The sequence below is a fragment of the Schistocerca nitens genome, chromosome 8, assembly GCF_023898315.1.
Source record: "Schistocerca nitens isolate TAMUIC-IGC-003100 chromosome 8, iqSchNite1.1, whole genome shotgun sequence".
Lineage (NCBI taxonomy): Eukaryota > Metazoa > Arthropoda > Insecta > Orthoptera > Acrididae > Schistocerca > Schistocerca nitens.
In genome coordinates this window covers 396589630-396608653 of record NC_064621.1, presented here as the reverse complement: position 1 = coordinate 396608653, position 19024 = coordinate 396589630, and the positions used below count along the sequence as shown (strand labels likewise).

At 43.5% G+C, this 19024-nt stretch overlaps 1 protein-coding gene across 2 annotated transcripts in view; it reads left to right on the top strand.

The window, feature by feature from the left end:
* The window catches only part of LOC126198560 (xylosyl- and glucuronyltransferase LARGE1-like), a 170613-nt gene that overhangs the window by 111798 nt on the left and 39791 nt on the right, over positions 1 to 19024 (top strand). For both annotated transcript variants that reach the window (XM_049934987.1, XM_049934986.1), the window contains 2 exons: positions 5443 to 5598; positions 5676 to 5855. In XM_049934987.1, the coding sequence (XP_049790944.1) occupies positions 5443 to 5598; positions 5676 to 5855 (336 nt within the window). The remainder of the gene's footprint in view (positions 1 to 5442; positions 5599 to 5675; positions 5856 to 19024) is intronic.

Sequence of the window (19024 nt, the reverse complement as noted above, 5' to 3'; positions counted from 1 at the left end):
TGCAAAGGCATCAAAATCCTCATTAGGCTTCTGCCTAAGGGTTGACAATTGATCTCTGTAATATGCGGTACCTCTGGTATCGGAATAGCGCGTAGTCAATCCGCGGGCCAATACTTCAAATTCGTGCGTGTCACGCAATTCGTCCACTGTTTCTATGAACATTCGGGCTTCCCCTGTCAACTTCAGTCTGGCTACATTGACCAATAGATCATCCGGCCAGGCACACGTGCGACCCACATCACGAATATTTTGTAAGAACATAGCCACATTTTCGTGGGACTTCCCAGAAAAGGTGGGAATGAAATCAGCCGCAGGAAAATTGCTTACAGTCGCCATGTTAGCAGAAATTGTGGCGTTTGTATTAGAAACAGAATTAGTGTTAGTTGCCTCTGTTTGAGCATTTGTTACAGGGGCGGAGCTAGCCACAGGTATGGAAGTTCGCGCACTAGCTTCCAGCGTCTGTTTCAAGACGCGGTTTTGCTCAAGTAGCTCCTGATTTTGTGCGAATAACTGGCGCATTTGTGCATTTATGGCCTCGAGCGGGTCTTGTGAGACAGGTGCCTCTACGGGGGTATCCCGTTCCGTCGCTCGTGTCCCTATCGGCATGTTTACAATTTTATGGGACGCTAGTGACCAGAAAAAAGTAATGATTGTTACAAAAAAAGGACGGCCACAAAGATTCTCAATCCAGCGGCGGAAGATCGTCGAAGCTATAGTTGTAAGCATCGCGGCGACTTACATGGTGATGGCGGCGGTGCGACGCATTGTTGGCGGCGGACGGCGCTGGCTCGGCCGGTCGGCGATGGCGGCAGGCCCCTGGCGCGTCGGTGACAGCGGCGGGCGGTGGTGGATGGCGCGGCGGCGGCGTCGGCTGGCGCGGCGGCGGATGACGGCGGCCCGGCCGGTCGCGCAGCGCAGCGCAGGCCCCTCGAACTCAGGTAGCGGGCAGCGCGGCGGCGTCCGGCTCACGTGGCTGACTAGCGTGGGCTGCCTCGCTGCAGCGCGCGCCCTGTGCGTGTTCACTGGCGCAGCCACGGCCCACGTGCAGCAAACGTGGCGGCCGGTTGGCGCATTCCATGCGCGAAGTGTACGGCGTTTTGCCGGGAAATATAGTGTAGCGACAAAGTCACTACGGGAACGTTATCCCACTTCTGACACCAATTTGTATAACGATGGCGGGTATGGGCAGGCGGTGGGCGTTGTGGAATAATAGTGTAAATTTTAGAGAAACGCCATTTATTGGCTAAAGCATGATGAACGGGGCTACATAGGCCTAGGGAGGTGAGGGTGAGCCAGAGCTTGCAATTTGGCGAACATTGTTCGCGAAGCTACCGAAAGTGGTTGTCTGCCAAAACTAAGTCCGCAGTGCCGTAGCACCGGGAGAAGCGGGAGATGTTCAATGCTACAGGGCGCGCATCCGACTCGCGGGTGAGCAAGAATACAAGAGAGCGGGCCCGGCGACGGGCGGCCGGGTATATTCGACGCACCACGCGGCTTCCTCCACCCTGATTGGTCAGGACCGAGCAAACCGTGCGGGCGGCATGGAACTTTCCAGAGCGTTGCCTGCTAAGCGACGCCTGGGACGGCGTTACCTCGTCAGCACACGAGAGAGGCGCGTGAACAAGGTGCCCTTCCTCGGTGCTGACTTCCTGTTACTAGACCGTGGGACGAAAGAATTTACAGGCAGCTAACACTGCCGGCCGTGGCTTGGCCGCAATGGAAAAATGAAGTTACCGTTTGGGTGCTCATATAATAAAGTAAAATCCCTTATTGTCTGGCTCATCCTTTACACAAGTGACACTGCCTGACTGTGTGCACCAAATCTCTGCAATGTGACTATGCTAAATTTGACCATACAGGAAGCATTCTTGCACAATTGACTTACTATAATGATATTTTATGTTAGGGAAAAAAATGTATGATACTACCTAGAGATTAAGTATCTTGCACCAACTGCATGAATATGTCTTTGTGGACAACTATCAGTTGTATTGGGGCTCCTGGCCTGCAGATTATTTCTTATGGCATGAGGTGGATGATATGATCTCTATTCAGTTGTATATATTGTAGTGTTTGTATTGATGAATCAGTTGTAGCTGGAGCCATCCTTGCTTTGGCACTTGACACTACCAGCATGAAGTGTACAGTCAGTAATACAGCAAAAACTAGCAAACATTTGGGTGTAGACAGTGGTACAAAGCAGCAGAGTTCCAATGTAATGTCATCACCCTATACGATGCATGGTTTATACTATCTTATGCTGTCTTGTGGCTTGTATGTTTGTCAGTCATTATTAAGATAAGTTCCTGAGTTCCATTCTCAGATTTTGTCTAGTTTGGTAGTACTGTAGCAGCAATATACTCACTAGGAGGATTCAGACCTTTCTGGTTACTCCCATGTACATTTTATGTTGTTTTTCCTGACTAAAGCTTCCGCAACAATATTACAGCTGATAGCTTTCTATTCTTATCCAAGTGAGAGCACATACTGTTTCCCCTCAGCCTCCCTCCCCCCTTGCTCTCTGCTCCTATACCCACCCTATCTCCTTCCTCTATCTCTTGATGTTCTCCACTGATTTTTCCATGTTGTTGTATTAGAGGTCCTGCCCTGGCAGGGGATGGTGCTTGTCATGTCTGGGGCATTCAGTAAGTCCCCCCTTGTCTCCTGAGTCATTCCAAATGGCAAGCACCTCAGGAAACTCAGCATTCATTAACTGGGTATGGGTTTGTCAAACCTGAGTTTCCTGAGCTGGTTACTGGTGAGCACCACTGGAAGCTCTGACCATGCTTCAGCAACCACCATGTAGTGTGATGGTGTACAGTTATGTGTCACAAGGAATAGTGATCTTGGCTTAACTGCCCACGTTGGGAGGTTGGTACAAAACTCTTTCAAAATACCTTCAACCTCCTGCTATGTGCTGATGTAGTGGGTGGCTGTTGAGGTGAAACATTTGCTAACAGGCAACCTCTGGGGAACCTGTCATACCTCAGTTTTATGAGGCGGCCCCAGGTAAATGGGACTCTGTCTTGGTGGACTCTTTTGTGGACTCTCCATAAAGGATACATTCAGTTCAAATACTTGCAGCTGTCTGGATCGACCTAAGGTAAGTATTAAGATTCAAACTTCAAAGAGACCTCCCACAACTAGTCCACCTGAGACATCTGCCAATATCAGAAGAAACACTATTAGTAATTGATCACATCTTTTGCTAGATAATCTTTTCATTACTATTACTTGAAAATTTGTGCCCTTCTACAGAAATAAAGATTTAGAGGGGCTTACAGAGCATCTTCAATTTATTAAGAGACTGCTTAAGTTTACACTCCTGGTTGAGGCAATGAAATGTATCCAAGTAAATGGGTTATTAAAGGCCGAATTATTTGGGGACTACCAATGGCAAGCTGCAGACTGCTAAGTTATTGCATTGTAACCCCCTGTCGCCAAAGTTAAGCATTTTTTGAAAAGAGTAAATCATGAGTTTGAGAAGGCACAATCTTTTATTCTTATGTTCAGTTTACCAAAGTTGTCCGAGTACACTGCAGCAGTTTTATTGGCCTTAAAGGTATGCCCTACATACCTAACCCTATGCACTGCTTTAAGTGTTACTGCCCTGGTCACACTGCTGTGCTTTGCAAAGGTCTGACTACACGTCAAAGATGCAGTTCGATGTCCATGAACCACGGACTCGATGCAGTGCCCTACGCGTATGTGCCGTTGCTTCCAAAACTGTCCACTTTGCAGCAGAGAATATCTCATATTCCAAGAACAGAAGGAAATCCAGGCGATAAAGATTACACAATTCATCTTCTACTCTGAGGTGAAGAGGGCATTATGGCCAACAGCCTGCTACTTTTGTGAAATCACATTTGTTCATAGCATTGAGAAAGTCTGTACCAAAGATAAATGTTGGCAATAAAACATTAACAGCTGAGTAAATCCCAACAACTTGCAGATGTAAATATAGCTACAAACCTGTGCCACTGATGTTATCAATAAGTTTGCCTACCCTCATAGTGGACAGTGAACTAGAAAAGTGATTCTGTTAAAAGAGCCTAATCACGGTCCCCAAAACACAACAGACCAAAAAGATCAGTTCCAAAATGTCAGGCCAAGTGGATAAGATGATGACCTTAATGAAGATATGCACGCAGTGCCTGGGCGGGTAACCAGCAAGTGCCTTGGTTGACTCCCTTCCACTGAAAACTCTCCACTGCAGAGGATTGGCAGGAGGTAATACAGAGAGAAACCTTCCTGTTAATATGAGTTTCATACTACTGTGGGTTCAGTTCACAAGTGGAAGAACTGAAACTCCTAGTGCAGGGAAGATCCCTGTTCTTGTGTTTGTTTTGAACTTACAGATGCATACCTAGTGCCTAAGTGCGGCTTACCCTACTTAGCAAACATGACCTGATTGGGGAAAGGGCAAAAGGAGCTTGACTCAAGAAAATTGAAAAATGTTAGATTCTGGGTATAGAATTTTACAGTAAGAATCATTAAACTATGACAGTTCACTCTAGAGTAACTGTTTTTAATTAAATAATGTTAATTTTTTACCATTCCGTACTCTATGTTTTCTAAGTAATGCTTATATTGTTTAAGAACTATGCTTTAACTAAGTTTTTAAATATTTGGATTTTAGTTGCCTGTTTAATCTCCTTGGGCATTGTTTAAGAACTATGCTTTAACTAAGTTTTTAAATATTTGGATTTTAGTTGCCTGTTTAATCTCCTTGGGCAGTACAATTTTAATCCATTGTAGGAAGTGCTTATTTTGTGGTTTTTGTTTGTTTACTATTGGCAAATGTAAGTTTAGTCTGGCTTTTGTTCCATTACATGAGGCTGCTATTCATGAGATAGTTGCTGATACTCATCTTGACATGCATCACAGGTAGATTGACATGTGCACGTGATGCTGTTAGAATCCCCAATTGTTTAAACATGATATAGCAGAGAAGCTGACTTGCAGATAGGCACAACAAAAGGACTGCTGAAAAGTGAGCTTTCATCCAACAGCCAGAGACTGTGGCCATGTGTGTGTGTGTGTGTGTGTGTGTGTGTGTGTGTGTGTGTTGTGCTGTCTATTTTCGACAAAGGATTTGTTGTCCAAAAGCTCAATTTCCTACAGTCTTTCTGTTGTGCCTGTTTGTGACTCAGCATCTCTGCTATAAGATGAGTAGCTACTGTAGTTTTCATAATATTGTTACATTCCATCCTGGATTTTTCATTATTAGAATTCTTCGGATTTTAGATGTCATTTTACCTTGCCGACTGCACTTTTGTATCAAACACATTTTCAAGTATCAACAAATTTTAATTGTTGTACTGAAGTATGATCATTCTTACAGATTTTTAATCTAGTTACTCCAGTTGCTAATTGTGCTTCATGTATATTTTCTTAAGGCTGTGAAATATTTTTAATCACTCTTCTTACATTTTGTTTCAGAGCTTCTATCCAATCAATTTTCTCCGTAATGTGGGATTGCAGCAAGTGAACACACCATATGTGTTTCTTGCTGACATTGATTTCTTACCAATGTTTGGTCTTTATCAGTATTTGAAGAAATCTATTCAGCTTTTGAATTTAGAATCATCAAAGAAGGTGACTATGTAACAAATATATGCAAATGATATCTCATTTTTACTTAACCAGTCCTAATGATTGTCTTTCCAATGCAGGCTTTGGTTGTGCCAGCCTTTGAAACACAGCGTTACCGCATATCATTTCCAAAGAGTAAGGCAGAACTATTGAACATGTTGGATATGGGTACTCTTTTTACGTTCAGATATCATGTTTGGACAAAAGGCCATGCACCTACCAACTATGCTCGGTGGAGAACAGCAACAACACCATATAAAGTAAGATGTTATTTCCATGTGTGTTCAACTTTCATTTTGTTAATAGCAGTTAAGAAATAAAAGTCTGGACTTTATGTAGAGAGATAATGCTCTAGAAAAAATGTGACTCTGGACGAAACAAATGGAACAGAATGAATTAGTAAAAAGGGCTGTAGGAAAACCAGAAAGAGAAAAATGTGATAAAAATTCTGTAGAATTACCTGATAATCAGAAAAAAACATTAGAACAGGTCTTAAATGAAATGACCGTAAAATTATTTGAAAGTCTGCAGAAGGAGTGAAATGAAAACTGTTAGAAAAGATATAATAAAAATTGTGAGAAAACTGAAAAGAAAAGAACACCAAAATACAGAGCTGCAAACAATCTAGATAAACAGGGGATAAATGAGGGTTAAAATTGGGGAAAAAGTTCCAAAAGATAGTTATCAGAGTAAAAGTCAGTGAGTAAATAACAGTGAGAGTATTGCAGAACCCTTTAACAAACTAAACTGCAGTAAACTAAGGGTACAGATATGAGAAAAAAATTCTGCATATATGTATCAAGAAGAAACTTTAGTATTTACCAGCTTGTTGAATGTGGATTTATTGGATGTGGAATCTTGTGGAGACAGATGGAGTAAGGGAGATGCTATCACATGTTTAACACTTTGATAATCGTAGGCATGTGAACGTGCACTTCTGCTCCTGTCACTCTTCCCTCTATATGTATTTCAGCATGTCACTACCCTTTCTGCCAGGTACTCTAAACTTCCTAACATCTGCTGCCTAACAAACTTCTGTGTGCCCCAGATGTGTTTAGACATGCTGTCCCTCAGATACTTGTGTGATATGGGCAAGTTAATGCGCAGAGCCCTAGTTCAACACTGCGCATGTAGTATCTGTTCAATGTTTGGCCTGCTCAGTTGGAGTCTCTATGTGTATTTGGTGCTGTGGCATTTTATTGCTGTTTTCATCTTCATTTATAGTTACGGGCCATTGACTAAGATTTGTTTTTGAGAGGCAAGCTGTTGTGGTTGTATACAGGAAGAAATCTTGGAGAATTTCTCTAGAACTGACAGTGAGAGTGAGTTGTCCAATGCAGCGGCAGCGACAGTGACAGCTATTTGAAAGAATTGTAAAGTAGAATTTGAAGCATCTGAAAGTGAGTCCAAAATGCTTGCGTAAAGGCTTGGTTTAGCATCATATTTGACTGGATGTATATGTATTTGATGATTTCACTTCACATGTGTGTGAATTAGGGCAAGAGTCAGCCATTTGGCCATTTTTTCTGATATTTGTACAGTAGATCTGATGAAATCTGCAGAAAATGAAAGCAGTAGATTTGATTTATACACCAAGGCGAATTTGCCAGAATCGGTGAATTCTTGATTGTTTAAGTGGAATTAAACAGGCTTCGAAGAACTTTATTACTTCTTTGCTATTTGTCTGTGTAAGGTTGTGTGTGAAACAGTTATTGATTAGTGACTGTTGGTCCAGGGAAACACCCTTTAACACTGCAGTTTTCAGCAAAATTATATTCAGAGGTTGTTTTTTGTTACTTTTAAGAATGCTTCACTTTAGTGACAGCTCTGCCAGTAGCAAAAGAAAACATGTTATTCAAAATTAGTAAATTAGTTGATAAATTATGTAAATGGAAGGTGGAGGGGGAAGAAAGGAAAGTAAAGGGAAGAAACTGTTGATTTCAGCTGCATCAGAACTGTGTGCAGAATCAGCGGTGATGAGTGAAAATGTGTGCCGGACTGGGGCTCAAACCTGGGATTTCCTGCTTATTAGGCAGATGCATTAACCACTGTGCCATCTGGACTCAGTGTTTATTGCAATTGTGCAGACTATCTCGGCAGCCTCCCGGCTGACCCGCTCTCCCACCGATCACCACCTACCCACAGACCCCGTCCGTGTCCCCCATGCTCGCTACTTTGAGATCTCCACCGCAGTAGAGTGTAATTGTGCATCCACACTGAAGGTCGTGGATTCATATCCTATCGAGGCAAGTCAGTTACATAAATTGGTGATATGTGATCTTTCAGTCATGAATTTTATTTACAAATTCCTCCCCCTCATTGTGGTAGTGCTTAAGGGACATCAAGGCCAAACACATTTTTCAGGTTTGTGAAAATTGGGTACATCGAGGTATATCAACAACACCTGTCGGCAGCTGAGGTTGTTAGTTAGCCATCATTTATTCATCATCACTCATAACCCCATTCCCTTACACTACGTGATTGATGACAAATCTATATGGCTTTGACTTCTTCTGCTTGCAGGAGGTGCAGCCTAGAACATATCTCAAAACTGACCCTAGACGAAGTAACACAGTACATTTAAATCACTTGCTGCTTACACATTGACGAGTGTAACAGAGTGCTGACTGGTGCTACATGACAGTCAAAGTCTCCTTTTATAACTATGCAAGTGTGATGAAGCCACAAATGCTTGTTTATTTTTAATAGTTAATCTGTGGTTAATTTATGAGTAGCCTCTGGTATCCTGGTCTGGTGAATTTGAAGGCCAGTCACAAGGCATGGAATTTGATTACAGCCACTAGACTGTGCTACTACATCTGCAGGCATGGGTGTCACTGCTGCAAGTGTGCTGTGAGGACACACCTGCCTTGCTGCCGTATCAGAGCTCACAGCTGCCCTTAAAGCCAGCAGCACAGTAGCTGGATAGTCAGTCACAATGTCTCTGTGCGATTGTAATGATCTTGCTACACATCACTGTCTTGGTTCTAAATCTGCAACATCTTAGGATTTTGATTTCATTTCACTTGCTGGACTTGTTATTCTGCTTTGCCATCTCCGTTGTTTGTCTTTCTATGATTTTTGTCCACCTGTTTACTCTCAGGTGATGCCACCAATCTTGCGCAACTTGTGTAGCAGCAGCTACAGGTTCAGGATGACACCCCCCCCCCCTCCCCCCAAAGACAGAGCTGCCCATCCCCATTTCTGCTGTTTAATGACACCAAATAGGATTGGGTCACATATCTGCAGTGGCTGAAACAGCTCTTTTCAGCTTTATGGGTTTCTGATGATGCTGTAGAGGGAATTTGGACGTGGATGGAAACTGTCAGGATGCGCCGTATTAAAACTCGTCCGAGTTTCCCAAGTGATTTATTATTTCCAGTATTTCCAGTTACAGTGCCCCCACTCCTCTCAGTCTGCATCACCAGGTACCACACTTCTGAGAGCACCACTTCGCTGTCTGCAAAACGGCTTGGAGCGGAATGGCTGCCTCAGTGACCCGTCCAGCGCTTTGCGGTGTGTCGGCCTTGTATGGTCGCAGATTTGTGATGATGTCAGGATGCGCCAGCAATCGACTCTGCTGTCTCTGTCCCTGTTGCCTCACCACCGCTCGCGGGGAGCTGCAATGAGTCCTGCAGCAGCTTCCTCACCGGTGTGGCTAAGATTGCAGCGACATCAAGTGCCGGCGAGCTGGCATCCAAATCTGTGGCCCTTCACCTCGGGATGCCTCTGGCATATGTTGAGACCCAACAAGACTGCCCAAAGTAGTGAGCCGTGACGTGGCCTGCCACTGGCTGGCTGCGGACCCTGTGTTGGCCTCAGAGGGTCGAAACAGTGACCTGCTGTAGACTGGAACGCTGGCATCCCATCTGCTGCTGTGTGTAGCCAGTGGTGTGACATGTCCTGCCATCCAGAAGAGTTGTCACACTTGAATGCCTTATTAGTGAACCGGCGCCTATTTATACGTGACTAATGTGCCGCTCCGAGTCACGTACTCATAACTCCTGTGTTGGGCCAGTAGGCCCCTTCTGCCCGTAACTTGCACCATGCACACTGCTGCGTTTACTCTTTTCAGCAGGTCTACGGCCATGTGGCCTCCATTCAACTTCACAACAGCTGGTAGCATAACTTACTGTCAACAGGCCTGTGCCTGGCTGTAACTTCTGCGCTCTGAAATATTGCACTGAAGCTAACCTTTTCCCATCTTAAACAGTGGTGCCGCTACAATGCTCTCCAATGGCCGCCCTTCCTTTCTGGAGCTTCCCTGAAAACGATTTTCATGAAGTTGGCTCCACTTTCAAATCCTGTTGAACTGACTGTTGAGGAGACATGTTCCTTGTTTTTGAAGTATTATTTTACAGTTTCAATATGAATGGGTGACTGATTGCGAAGCACTGAGTCGCTGTTGTGATTTCACTTGTGTGAACCAGGCTTCATATACTAAATCTTTGATTCGAGATGTGGTGGTCCAGTTTGCTCACGACTAGGAAATACACTCGCCAACTCACCAAGTGGGACAATTCTTCCTTGGGTGATATTTTGAAAATGAAGCACTTGTTCAAGGTTGCACAGACAGCAGATGGTCATCTCGTGGCTCCACCCCAGATAGTGATCCAGCCTCCACTTCAGGGACGGAATTATCGCAAGTAATTTCCCTGACGTAGGCATCCTGATTAATTGATTTCAGATGGGTCTGTGGCCCATCGCACTCTATAGGTGTCAGCAGCAGGGCCTCCTGTCATGTCCTGACTGCTTCACAGCGCACTGTCCAAATCGCTGGGTGCACTGTGCCCATTATGGGAAAGATGGGCATCTCTGGACTGTCTGTCGAAAACCATCAGGACAGTTGGACCCCACTCCCCACATGCATCAGTGCATGAACTTCCGGCAGTTGTTTCCCAGAGCGATCTTTCCACTATTAAGTTGTTTCTCATTTCAGGATTCCAGACCAGAATGTCAGTTTTCAGGTGGACAAAGGCAGCTGCTGTTTACTTGACAAACATCCAGACACAAGTACGTCTGGTTTTCCCTGCTTTGGCCCCATCCTCTCATACATTGGTTGCCTCTCTTGAGGTCAGCTCTCGATAGCTGCTACACATATGAAGGTCACACAGCTGATAACTCTGTTTGTTGTAAATAGTCACTTGGCTAGCAACATTTTGGTTTGAATGCCTTCTTGCTGTTAGGATTTTCCATCATTTATAAGGTTCAGGTCATCTCAGACACAGTTCTTTTCCAGGAGCTGGACAACCTGTGCGCTGCCTTTGCGCCCTTGTTTACACCTGGCCTGGAGAGTGTCACAAATTTCCAGGCTTGTATCTCATTGTGTTTAGATGCAGTACCCTGTTTCTGCCAGGCATGTCCTATTTTCTATTCCTATCTCCTTATGGATGGCCTTTGGTGAAGAACTCGATCACCGCCACGAAACTGGGGCCATTGAACCTGTTGAAAATGAGTGATTGACCCAATGGTTATCTCCAGCTATACGAGGATTTTAAATTAATGATTAGTGCCCAGCCACCAGTTGAAACCTACCCCTTTCCACATAAAGAGGCTCTACTCATGAAGCTTATTGGAGCTATATTTTTCTGAGATAGACTTTCCAACATTTATTTGCAGATCCCATTGGATGAGGAATCACAATACATTATGGTCGTCAATGCTACCTTTGTCTTATACAGATATAACTGCTTGGCCTTTGGGATCTCTTCCACTGCAGCGATCCTCCAAAATACCTGGAACGGCAAACCATGTGCATCCCTGCTTGTACAAACAATCTCGATGATGTAAGTGTCACAGGCATTAGGACCCCCTGTGCAACCTTTGTACCTTCTTTACTGCATTGTGTGATGCAAGGTTCAAATACCACTTACACAAAAGCCAGTTTTTTCAGGAACAAGTGGAATACCTTGGATACTACCTGAATAAAGGAGTGAAACAGCCTACTGATTACAGTGTTTCTGCCACTGACTGTTTATTCCTAACAGGAGCTACAGGTATTTTTGGGAAAGGTAAATTATTGTTCTAAATTCCTTCCACAAGTGTCCCACATTATGCTTCCACTCAACCAGTTGGAGAAAAAGGGCATTTAATGGTTGGCTGCCTGTGAGCACGCTTTCATGCAGTTGAAGTGTCGTCTGCTCTCAGTGCCATGTTGTGAGCCCTTTTCTCTCTCACATATCCTAGTTTTGGCTGCTCATGCTTCTCCGTATGGAATTGGTGTGGCATTGGCACGTAGGAGCAACCAACTGCCTTGTGTCAAAGACACTGACATACACTCTAAAGAACTATTTGCAAATTGAAAAGGAAGCTTCAGTGACTATCTTTGACATTAATAAGTTGCATGTTTACTTAGTCACAATCAAGTTTACCCTTATTACTGATCACAAACTGCTGGCAGCATTTCTTGGGCCTCACTCTGAGCTTCCAGAGGAGATGGCACAATGGCTCCAACATTGGGCACTTTTTCTCAACTTCTACAACTATACCATTAAATACAAGTCCAGAACACATCACACAAATGCAGATGCCTTCTCTCTTCTATCCTTGGGACCCAACCTGGTGTTTGACAAACAGGAAATCTGTTGCCGCATTGACGTGGAATGGCAGCACACCTTGGACAGGTTTCCCATTACAGCTGCAACATCTCTGGCATCACATGCTCTGACTGTCTTACAGCATGTCATGCACTACACATTCCAGAGGTGACTCACATATTTTTCAAAGTCTGCCGATCCTGAACTCCGGACCTGGGTGCTCCCACCATTTGTAAGTCATTTCCAGCATTCTTATGCTTGATTTGGAGGCGGATACTCACTGTGTTGTCATCCTGTCTACCCTGCATCCTCAAGTTTTGCAGTTCCTCCACCATGAGTGTAGGCGAAAGTCACAGTTGAAAGCCTGTGCAAGGCAACCGGCCTACTGGCCAGGACTTAACAGTGATTTGGAGCCCATGGTGCATAGCTGTTCTGTTTAGTCCTGGAACCAGACTTCTCTTCTCCAGTCTTTCACTTCCTGCCCCATCTCCCATCGCCCCTAGAATAGCATTCGCTTGGACTTTGCTAGGCTCTTTCTGGGCCCTACGTGGTTTGTTGTCATGAGTGCATATTGTGACTACCAGTATGTGGTCAGCATAGTGACCACCAGCACGGACACCATTTTCAGTACACCCATCCAGAATTTTGCCATTTAAGGACTTCTGTCACCATCATGTTGGTTAATGGGCCCCAATTCATGGTGATGCTTCCAAACAGTTCTGCACCTGCAGTGGCACAAGCACCTGTTTAGTCAGCTGTTTCACCTGTTCTTCAATGGCAAAGCAGAGCATATGATGCAAATGTTTAAATAGCAAATGTTAAGAGCAGTGGGCACTTCCACCACTATGAAGGCACTCACTATGTTTGTGAGCATCTGCAGGACCATCCCTGTCCATGACTGTAGCCCAGTGGATTTCCTCCATGGGTGGCAGCCACTTCGTCTCTTCCATCCCTGGCCCCACAGCCCAAGGAGCCCTGGATCCAGCATGCCAGGTGGTACCTGCCAAGCTCAGCTGTATGGACATGCTCATATGGGGTAAAACCCTTCTAGATGTCGGCTATGTGGTTGCCACCCATGGGTGGCACCTCAGAACTGGCTTGGAGAACTGGATACCAATGAGCTCCATCCCCACCTATCGACTACACCACCGTCAGTGGTTCAGATGCACCTGGAATGCCGATCCTTGCTGATTCTCCACCTACGCCTGTACAACTTGCTTGTGGTTCCCATGAATGTGAACAAAGAATTGGAGGTCTTGGCACTGCCTCCAACCTCTTAGTCATCATCACCCACATATTCATTGTTGATGCCACCATGCCCCAGCATATTGCCATATGCCCCGGTTTCTTCCTGTCAACTGTGGGCTTCAGGGCCAGGACTCTACTCATACCACCAGTTCGCCATTGCAGGTATTGTCTGGGGTGCTTCTAACCATATGCAGCCATCTTTGGGAGGTGGGGGTACCTGTTATTCCAGCCAACAAGTGTGATGGCCCACCAGAAGGTATGGAATTCAATGACACTTACTGGACTATGCTGCCCTTAAAGCCAGTGGCTCTGAAGACAGCCATGATTTTTCTGCGATATTGTATTGGTCTTGCTACACATTGTTGTCTTGGTTCTGAATTTGCTGCATATTAGGTTTTCAATGTTGGTTTACTTGCTAGACTTATTTATTCTGCTGTGCCATCTCCATTGTCTTCTTCTTCTTCTTCTTCTTCTTCTTCTTCTTCTTGTTGTCCATCTATTTACTCTTAGGTGACTTGTTGTGATGCCCTCTGTCAGTTGGCCTGATTCTATTTGTTCTCGAGTTTATTCCTGGACTTTTCAGATTCTGGTCTCTATGTAGCCTTTTACATTACCCATCTTTCCTTGTCACTTATATCTATTTTTCTGAGCATTTCAAACATTGTGTACAATTTTACAGAGTCACCTGCTTTTTCTAGGTTGTCAGATTCTATGAATGTGTTTTGATTTTTCTTAAGTCTTGTTTCCATTATCTAACACAACATTGGAGCTACCTCTCTGGTGCCTTTAGGTTTCCTAAAGCCAAAACTGATCATCATCTAACAGATCTTCAAGTTTCTTTTCCATTACTCTGTACATTTTTCTTTGTTAGAAACTTGTATGTGTAAGATGCTAATCTGAGTGTGCAATAGTTTTCACACTTATGTGCCTTGGTCATCTTCAGAACCGTGTGTGACATCTTTCCCAAAGTCTGGTGATATATCTCCAGATTCATAGATTCTGCTGACCGTCCGGAATAGTCATTTGGTTGCCACTTCCCTCAATGAATTTGGAAATTTCAGTGGAATGTCTATGCCTTCTGCCTTATTGATCACAATAATTTTTAGAAGTTTATGTTGTGTTATCCATGATTTCTGCCTTATTGACCACAAGACATCTAAGTTTCTGTTAAACGCTGATGAATACTGAATCCCCTATGTCTTGCATATCAACCTCAATTCTCTAGTTTCTTGTGTCATATCATCAGACAGTTCCTCCCCCTCTTAGTAAACTTCAGTGTACTCTTTCCATCCATCCACTCTTGTGGTAGTAATGACGTGAGACATGTGGAACACAAAAGAGAAACGAGAAAAGAATCAATCATGATCTGCCACATGGGCTTAAAGACAGGCCAGCAAAATCTAAGTGGATACACTTCTGCAACACCACAGTATCAGACCAGAGAGTGAGCCATTGGGAAGATGCAACTTGATGGGCCTGATAGGTGGAACATTGGCAGACCTCCAACTCTATTTGAGAATAGCAGTACAGAGAAGTGGATAAGGCATTAGACACAAATGCAACAGGGAGCTTAATGCTGTTAGGATATTTATGGGATAGGACTGCGCTGATACTGTAGGAAGTCTCATCACTTGCTACTACTAGAGACAGGCATATGTTGTCAAAACAGTGCCCACTTAAGGCAATCTTTTAAATCATCGAGAGGCTGTTGACAGCAAGGTGACGATTTGAAACATGCACCTTGGTGTTGTGGCTGATTTGGTGGGTAAGAGAGTTCTGCTTTGTTTGAAGTGAATTGGCCATAATAATTGGCATGACACAGAAATACTTGTAAGTGTTTTATATTCTTCAGAGCTGCATTTTATCAATTGCTACAGCATGATCTGTCTTTAGTTCCAGACCATTTGCTCACAGTTTAAACCCTAATTGGATAAAGGAAGGTTGCATGAAAGAAGATTTGTGCAGTTAGCATTCCAGTCTATGCAAAAAAAAAAAAAAAAAAAAAAAAAAAAAAAAAAAAAAACTCAAGGTTGTGACCAAAATATTGTTGAAGTGTGTGGCACAGTTGAGTTTATCTTATAATAATGAATCCATAAAATGCTGAAACTGGCATGGACTGAAGAGATTCTGTAAGAGACCCAATAATAATGGTACAGGCCCCATGTTATATTTAGTACTAAATAATCTTGTGATGCTACATCCAAGGGGATTTGAAAATATGCCATACAAGGGCAGTTTTGCTGCATAATGTGCCATGACCTGATTTTTGCAAAGACGGTCGGTAGAGGATAAGTCTCCTCTTTATATTGTACGTTTATTGTTACTTTAAAATCACCACAAAGTCTGAAGGCACCATTGGGTTTGCGTTCTTTTACCAGGTGGCCAATTGACTATATGGAATAGATGCCTGTGACACTTACATCATTGAGATTGTTGGTACAAGCAGGGTTGCCGTTCCAGGTATTTTGGAGGATCGCTGCAGTGGAAGAGATCCCAAAGGCCAAGCAGTTATATCTGTATAAGACAAAGGTAGCATTGACGACCATAATGTATTGTGATTCCTCATCCAATGGGATCTGCAAATAAATGTTGGAAAGTCTATCTCAGAAAAATATAGCTCCAATAAGCTTCATGAGTAGAGCCTCTTTATGTGGAAAGGGGTAGGTTTCAACTGGTGGCCGGGCACTAATCATTAATTTAAAATCCTCGTATAGCTGGAGATAACCATTGGGTCAATCACTCATTTTCAACAGGTTCAATGGCCCCAGCTTCATGGCGGTGATTGAGTTCTTCACCAAAGGCCATCCATAAGGAGATAGGAATAGAAAATAGGACATACCTGGCAGAAACAGGGTACTGCATCTAAACACAATGAGATACAAGCCTGGAAATTTGTGGCACTTTGCAGGCCAGGTGTAAACAAGGACGCAAAGGCAGCACACAGGTTGTCCAGCTCCTGGAAAAGAACTGTGTCTGAGATGACCTGAACCTTATAAATGATGGAAAATCCTAACAGCAAGAAGGCATTCAAACTAAAATGTTGCCAGCCAAGTGACTATTTACAACAAACAGAGTTATCAGCTGTGTGACCTTCATATGTGTAGCAGCTATCGAGAGCTGACCTCAAGAGAGGCAACCAATGTATGAGAGGATGGGGCCAAAGCAGGGAAAACCAGATGTACTTGTGTCTGGATGTTTGTCAAGTAAACAGCAGCTGCCTTTGTCCACCTGAAAACTGACATTCTGGTCTGGAATCCTGAAATGAGAAACAACTTAATAGTGGAAAGATCGCTCTGGGAAACAACTGCCGGAAGTTCATGCACTGATGCATGTGGGGAGTGGGGTCCATCGATGTACGTCGATTGGCTTAATAAGGATAGAGAGAGTGCAAGAGTAACCGCTCAGGGTGATTCCCAGTGGACACTTATTAATACATTTCCTGGGCTGTATTCTGAGAAGTCATTTTGTCTGTAAATTGGTTACTCGCTTGCGTCACAAGGTGGGACATATTTGTAAGTGAACTGCTAGAACATTCCTCGTGCAAAACGTCTTCTTGACATATTGTATCCCTCTTACCACTGACACAGTTGTTCACAGAGTCATACAGACCGTTGATTAGGTGAGGACCATGTCCAGAGTGGTGTGACATCCCACCCAGGTGGTACAAGAGGTGAGTACTGTGATATCTTCTTCCATTGGAAACAAGTCCTGGGCTGTGGAAACAAGTCCTGGGCTGTGCAAGCTGTTTTATAGGCTTAAGCTGTTTGCGTTACTTCTACGAGAGAAGGGTCCGATATCCTCAATATGATACTTTGTGTTTATCACTTCCGATTCAAGTGTGAGCTGTTCCTGGGTAAAGAGTCTGTGTCTGGTCTGCACAGATGGATACAAACACGTGAAATTGCAATTCAGACTCAATCCTTTTGCTGTTCTTGTAGTGAAGAAAATATTCTAGACAGCTCAGGGTCCATGGGGTTTGTTAATGGGTGCCTTTTCTGTATTTAGTGATGCCATTTGGGATTTCCAGATAAGAACATTGCCTTTTGTCTTCCACAGTCTGAAATTTGACAGACTGGAAAATTTAACTGCATTCAGCAGCAATAAGCATCCCACTCTTCAAATTGTTTATTAAATGGTGTGAAAGCCATAAACATGATTGGCACAGGAGTTTTTCCTGCAATATTCGCTGATGTTTGCAGTGCCTGTAAAGTAGCTGCTGTTAACTCCTGACAATCTTTTGTAGTTTGTGTTAGTATATGTTTTAAATATTCAGTGGTTGAAAACTCGCACTCTCACCTAAATACAAAAATGTTCAAGCCCTGATTTGCACGCATCACAGGTCCTGAGCTGTTGCTTATTTTGGAGAAGGTCATCTACACATCCAACAACTGTGGTTTATTTGCGACAAGAGATGCATACAGGATGCTCCTCAGAAACAGTGCATGCTGTATTAAGTCTGAATTTCAAAGCAAAGTCCAGTCCATTCTGCATCAAAAGTTCCACCTATGACAAATAGTCATAAACACCTTAGCCAACAGATAGTACATTTGTTGCACATTCCACAGATTGCATCACAACTGACTCAGACTGGCATATACACTGGATTCTGGCATGGTCTTACCAGAGGGCTCTGCTGATGACAAGCATCCTGTGGGTAATAGAGCCACAGGGTTCAATGGCAATGTTGCACCAGGTATTCAGCTTCCATAGTGACATTGGATGGCACCACTGCGGTATGATGCCCACTACTCTTATTTGTGTAATCAATGCTGTCCTCTTACATGATGAGTTACTCCAGAAAATTGTGCCATAAGGCATTAAAAGTTGTAATATGCAAAGAATGTTTATATATTGATTAATTTGTTTCAAAAACTTACAGTTATGTGTAGATCAAAAGTTGTTTAACATAGTTGTTTGTGAAGCTGATATAAGTTTCAGCTTGTTAAAATTTCTTCCATGATGTGTACACAAATAAATTTGGAGCATTCTAACCTATTCACTGACTCCTATTCATGTGTTACATTAATTTTTGGTGTCATTCTTTTATTGTACTGAAATTAATGTTGTGTGTTTTTACAAAATTAATGGAGTATCAGTTTGGAGAAAACTACTTATTAACTCTTTGGAAAAGCACTGATGCTATTTATTCTATAATTGTCTTACATAACAGGATTAATTGTAACACTTATACCCTAATATCATCTGAAAAATGTAGCAACTGTGCTGGATGCTTGGAAAGTCATTCATTTATTATGAACGCAAGTTGGTTGAAAATTGAATGCTGTGAGACTGTGTTTGTGGTTTCTGCCCAGTCATTGCATCCCCCATAAGAAAAAAAAATATATCACTGCTTTTTACATTCTTCTTGGTAAACATGATTGGCATGTGACACTGCTAATTCCATAGAAATCTATATTCGTTCCATGTCTGGGACATGAAAACAGCCAGCCAGTCAGTCAGTCTCTCTCTCTCTCTCTCTCTCTCTCTCTCTCTCTCTCTCTCTCTCCCTCCCCCCCCCCCCCCCCTCTCTCTCTCTCTCTCTCTCTCTCTCTCTCTCTCACACACACACACACACACACACACACAGTGTGTGTGTGTGCGTGTGCATGTGCATGTGTGTGCGCGTGTGCATGCATACATAATCA